The sequence below is a fragment of the Acanthisitta chloris genome, unplaced genomic scaffold (genome assembly GCF_000695815.1).
Source record: "Acanthisitta chloris isolate BGI_N310 unplaced genomic scaffold, ASM69581v1 scaffold4561, whole genome shotgun sequence".
In the NCBI taxonomy this organism is placed as follows: Eukaryota; Metazoa; Chordata; class Aves; order Passeriformes; family Acanthisittidae; genus Acanthisitta; species Acanthisitta chloris.
In genome coordinates, this window is record NW_008655423.1 from 208,322 (window position 1) to 214,753 (window position 6,432).

At 36.0% G+C, this 6,432-nt stretch overlaps 1 protein-coding gene across 1 annotated transcript in view; it reads right to left on the minus strand.

Annotated features, from left to right (window-relative positions):
• Window positions 1-2,739, minus strand: part of LOC103810959 (plexin domain-containing protein 2-like) — a gene marked incomplete at its 5' end in the record, with an annotated part of 30,421 nt that extends 27,682 nt beyond the window's left edge. Inside the window, 1 exon segment of the mRNA XM_009083892.1 lies at window positions 2,674-2,739. Coding sequence (XP_009082140.1) covers window positions 2,674-2,739 — 66 coding nt within the window.
• Between the last annotated feature and the right edge of the window lie 3,693 nt (window positions 2,740-6,432).

The window sequence follows — 6,432 nt, forward strand, 5'->3', positions numbered from 1 at the left end:
CAGTTATCTGCAAAATTTACAACTCTCGATTTTTAATGACAAAGCTTCAAAGTCATCCCTGATTTCCCCAATCAGATTTTAACATCTAAGATTATAAGTCAGATTTTCACACTCCTGTTATGGAAGCTCACTGCCATCCATCCAGGTGTCATAACATATATTAAAAAAAAATGTGTGGGAATTAAATTGTAGCTCTTAATAGTGAACAATGTGTAGCTAACTGGAGGACTTAATTAGGCTTTACATGCAGTTATCACGGAAGAATACATATATATGTCAAAAATGTATTCAGCCTAGAGAATATTTATATACTACAATAGAGCAACACTATCACTATATGCCTATTATTTCTACATAATACTAAAATGTTATGTATTGTGTGTCTATAAGTTATAAAAATATCATTATTATAGAATATAAACTGTAATGATAACAATTTTTTTATATTATATTAGCACACTATAAATAATAGTCACCATCATATAATAGTGCAACATTTACTTTCAAGGACAAGTATTTTGATACAAATCCATAGCCTGGGTGGTTATTGTGAGTTATTTTAGTGGTGATTTCTTTTTTTTTTTTTTATCTCTGGACACTTTTAAAATCCTGCAGATGTAATGAATTATTTCTTTTATTGATCATAGAGTATTGCAGGAAAATACATCCAATCAACTAGCAGCAAATATGGGAACTGAACCCCTGCTGTCCCTATTCGTTTGAATGAGAAGTGGAGTCCTGCAAAGCCTGTTCATTTTATTGAGATCTGTCTGACAAAACCCAGTGGGCATTGTCTTTCTCTTAATATGAGCAGGTTATTTATTTGCTTTACCAGAAACAGCATATTGCATTCAAGACAGGTATCAGTGCCTGCAGGATAATTATTCTTTAAATTTTTTTTCTTGAAAACGACTGTTAAATTCACTGCTGTAAATTAATAAAAATTTACCTCGAAATCTATATTACAGATAAGGAAACACTACTATGACAATCCTCATTACTCATCCTCTTGAGTGATGGCATCTAAAATTAACCATTGTGTGCTAATTATTGATCTCTCATTGGGCTGTTGCAGTCAGCTCAGGCATCATTCTGGAAGAAGATTTTGCTTCTGCTCCAGAGAGCCTGAAAGCTGGACAGTGAACTGCAACCAAGTAGCCTGAAACTGTGCAAATTCAACTATTAGCTTCTCAGGTCCACTTACTGTGTTGATAATTTCCTCTCAGATTGCACACTTGGAGCACTAGTTGGATTGAAACAAGAAAGAAGAAACAGAAGGGGATGCTACTGTTCTGCAGAGAGCAGTTTTTGGATAACTTCATCTATGAGCACAATGGAGTCCTAGACAATTATAATCTGAATTAAAGCAACACAATGGCTGTGTGCTGTAATAACATATGCTCCCAGTAACTTTTATCTCATGTTGTTGAAGGGGTTGTCCTCTACAGACAATAAATCTCACAGAAATATTGTTCTTAAATCAGCAGATTACAAACTGCAAAGCTGAAGCTTCAAGGCCACGTAATGAGGCAGTATGGAGGATGCAGCTGTTTTGCAATTACAGTTCTAAGAAAAAAATTTCTAATATTAGGCTGGATTTATATCATCACCTATTTGTGCTTCTACTGAGAATAAAACAGAATGAGCTTTTCTAACTAGACACCTGGGGCTATGTTTTGTCCCAGGTTTCACCTGACATTACACTTCAGAAGGGCTATATTTCTGAAACTCATGAGAGAATTTAGTCCTTTCAGCCAAAATGGAAAAATAACTGCTTTTGTTATGGCCATCAGGAGATTAAAAGTGTCATAAATTAATTTGTTCCTATTACCACAATCCCCAAATGAAAAAAAAAAAGAAAAATGAAAAAACCCCTGCCAATCCTCAAGCCAAAAACCCTTATAAAGGGAGGACACTGGGAATGAACCAGCAATAGCATATTTATGTCTTAAAAATGAACTGCTCTGGTGGAACCAGCAATAGCATATTTGTATGTCTTAAAAATGAACTGCTCTGGTTTAGGAGTACCCCAAACAACTTTCAGAGAAGGCTTAAAGTCCCTGTTTGACCACTACTACAGTCAGATATCTTTCTCATCCTCTCATTGCCTCTCCATGAATGGAAATCCAAATGCCTTACAGGTTTGTTGTGTGAGGGTTTTTTTTTCTTTTCTTTTAATTTCTACTTTTTTTCTTTTTTGCTTTTATTTTAACTCTTTGAATTCATCTGTTTTATTTCTTCTGTACTAAATGTTTTGGTCAGATTTTATAATCAGAATACAATGTCTGTTTTCTACTTGAGACTACTCTGGCAGAGGTTATTGGAAGAGAGGATGATCACGGTTTCTTCCCCTCTTCTGGCAAAAGTCAGAAATCTAAAAGAAAATCAGTGCAGGGACAGTGTTTTGAGGTGGGATTTCTGGCAGTTTTCAAAATTTATAATATTATCTCAAAGATAAAGTTTTGTGTCCATTTTATTCCCTCAAATGGGGAGTGAAATTGCTCAGTCTACTGTCATTTATTATGCCTTATAGTATTTCCCCTGAATGATAAAGATAAATATAGCATGTCCTTGGCCTTGAAACCATGTTTCATAATCAGAAGAATTTAATCAAAAGCATCATAACTATATAAATTGCCTCTGATGGGCTGAGGATGTAAACTACTCACATACCTCTTCAGGGCAGCCACTGTCTACCCAATCTTGCCGGTGACGGTCAAATCCACTGGAGCATCTTTAAATGATGAAATAGATAGAAGTTGTTCAGATGGAAACAGGAGAAAAACAGGAACAAGCAAACAGGGGAGAGGAACAGACAAGAGTGACAGAAAGAATAAGTAAATGGTGTGATTTAAAATCCATATGATTTATGTGGTATCAGTTTTATCCAAGAAGTTGTGGCTTACAATAAGACTCACTCCTTTAATCTACTTCACTGAAAGGTGTTTCAATGAATGAGGTTTTATTCTAGGGTTTTACATTTATTTATAGTTTTTAAATAGAAATATCTCCCTTCTGCTGGATAGTTATTCTTAAGACTGTCCTGATCCATAGCATTTTTAAGTTTGATGACAACCATATGGATGTAAATTGGTTTAACTGTTTCTCTCCAGACTTTTTAACCAAGAAAATTTAATCCCACAAAGGATGCAGTGAACCAATCACTGTTTTTATGAGGCAAAGTGATCTGAGACATCAAGAGACATATAACAGTGTAATCAATGTTCACAGCTCCTCTGAACACTCTTCATGACAATTAGAGAATACTATACAGATGTACTTCTGCCTCCTCACTAGATGCAGAAAACTTCAGTTGTATGAATATTTATTACCAAATTAGGTGAGTTTAATAAACTGTTCGCAATATCCTTTCTCATTTGCAATAAGGAGTGGAGAATTTTTTAAGAAACTTGCAACGCTTTAATATAATGACTCCCATAGCAATCCCCATCTCATGAGTGTTATCAGAGTAAGTTAGAGTTTCCTAGACAACAGGTAGCATCACAAACAGCAAACATTATTAAAATGGCAAGCAAATAATTAAACCATGATGTTCACCTTTGAAAGATATGCTTCCCAGTTAGGGCATTTTTAATTTTGGAGGGTTTTGTTTTTGTTTTCCGTGTTCATTTCCTGCAATATTTTGTACTGAGACAAGGTGATGTCATTTGGCACCCATGGTCAGAACTTACCTGACTGTACAACAAACATCTTTCTTGCTGTCTTTTAATAAGACTAGGCAACCAAATGAGGCCACTGTTATGGTGAGCAGTATTTAAGGGGTAATCTTTTGTTCTCAAAGAATTGAAAGATGATAGGATATGGCAATTAATACCCTACTTCAACTGAGGTAAACAGGTGCATTTGGAAAAATGGAACACTGGAATTACTTTTATAGTAGGAAAGGATGTTACAAGAACATGTAAACAATGGTAACCACATGCTTGGGATAAGAAACTTCTCCATATAATTATTCTGAGCAGAATTTACAATGTCTTTGAGGAAAGATTTTATGAAAATGTTTGTTCTCTTGCACTGATCCATGTTCTGCCATTTGCAATGTTACTAAACAAAATGCCCCAACAGTAAGAGGTGTCAATTGTCACTCATTTCACAGCAACTGACTTCTCAAAACACCTATTGCAGTTAAGAAAAAAGATGTCCAAACCAGAAATGTATTCCAGAGAAATACAAAGACCTCCTTCCTAATGCATGAGGTCCCCAAGATAGGAAGGCTATGGATCTGCTGGAGCAGGTCCAGAGGAGGCCACAAAGATGACTGCAGGACTGGAGCAATGTCTTATGGAGACAGGCTGAGAGATTTGGGGTTGTTCTGCCTGGAGAAGGAGCCTGGAAGACCTTATAGCAGACTTTCAGTAATTAAAGATGGCTTACAAGAAAGATGCAGAGAGACCTTTTTTTCAAAGCCTGTAGTGGCAGGACAAAAGGTACTGGTTTTAAATTGAAAGAGAATTAGATTTATATTGGACATAAGGAAGACATTTTTAATAATGATGCTGTGAGTCACTAGAACAGATTGTGTCCAAGGACCAGTTGGATGGGGCTTTGAGCAACCTTGCATCTAGTGTAAAGTGCCCCTGCCCATGTCAGCAGGTCTGGACTGGACAATCCTTAGAGGTCTCTTAGAACACAAACAGTTCTGTGAAAAAAGGCCACTGTAAAAATTGCTTTCTTGCTGAAGGGTGAGTGAATCAGTGCCATGCTGGGAGCTCAGTGATATTTCTCTATTTTTGTGGTGTTTTGACTCCATGAATGTTTGAAGGAAAAAGGAAAATCTTACTAAGAAAAGAGAAATGATGACATGGCATTCCAGGTATGAATAGAACATATTTTTTTTCAGTCTCCCTTATTTTTCTCTTAAATTTGAAGAGTTTCATTAGCAACCTTTCTTCCCACCTTGAAGGAGACATGTACTGAATACTCACAAATCCATTACATGTTATTCATACTGCTCTGGATAAAATCTAATGGGTTTGAAGATATTCAGTATGTTGGAAAGCCAAGCCCAATATTTAGATATGAAATCAAGCCACTCCATAAATTCCTACACTAGAGGCAGTTACTGCATATCTATACAACACACCTAATTCAAACCCAATTGTACTTAGAACTAGTAGGGATTAACCAACTTTTATTTTAGATTTTATCTTTCATATAAATTGTGTCAAACTTCAGGCTCCAAAGATTGAATTAATAAAGATGGATCCCAGGTGTACTCATTTACAGGTCTTAAGTGTTTTCTGACAAACTGCTGAATTACAGTGGTGAGTAACATTGCTGGGGTTAATTTTTCCCCCCAGGATTTAACAAACCACCAAAAATTGAATGCAACATGCAAGGACTTGAAATGGCTATTTCAAACATGTAAAGCACACTTGATATGACCCTGCCCTAAAGAAAAATACATTAAACCCTGGGCACTGTTTATTTAACATTTTCCACTGATGTATAGTGAGTCCAAACAATATTATCAGAAAGCAGCTTTATCAGGAACAAAATGGGCTCCAGGCAAACCTGTCTGTGAACTTCCTTTGAGGCTCATATCAATGAGATGTCAGATGCTACTGCCCTTGCTGCATCGCTGAGTTAGAATTCTGGAAACTGTCATTTCAGTGCACTCCCCACTTTACTGACTGCATTTTTAAGACCTACATTTAGTAGCATGGTTATAATTCCCTGTTGCCATAAAAACATTTTGGAGCAGATTTGATTAGCTATGCTGTTTATGCCATCTGTCAACATGGCTATTTTATAACAACTTCATTTTCAAGTCATGACCGAAATCAGCTCCTAGGAAAGCAATAATAAAGATGTTCTAGGAAATGAGAAAAGGGACATTCATGAAATGTAAGGAATTTCAGGATTTGGGTGGAACTCAGGGAGTACTGTTGCAGGGAGGAAAGGGAGAATTCATGTCTCTGCATGTACAGCAATGATGATTTGGCATAACTAATGCAGCTGAGGCTGAGTAACAGGAAAGCTGTCAGAATCCTGTCAGTAAACTATATGGAACCAGAAAGGAGTTGGAGATATTATCAGATCTATCAAATGCCATTCACCTGTATTTGGCAGAGAACACTGAAATGACAAGAAGTGTCCATTCAGTCCATGTCATGAAACGCTTTGCTTCTTCTCTTTGACGAGAGTTCAGTAATTCTTAAACTACTACTGCCATATAACTAATTACATAAGAATTAAATTATAATTCCTAATAATAATTAATATAATAATAAAATAATCAGATGACCTGCATACAGGAAATTCATCAAGGTTTAACCTGTAAAAGCTAAAAACAGAATGGAAAACTTTTGGGAAGGAAAGGGACAAAGTCTGTATGGAAAACCCTTTTCAGCAGGTTGAGCTGATATAAGACAATCAAGAGCATTTAAATGCAGAACATATGTCCTTCAA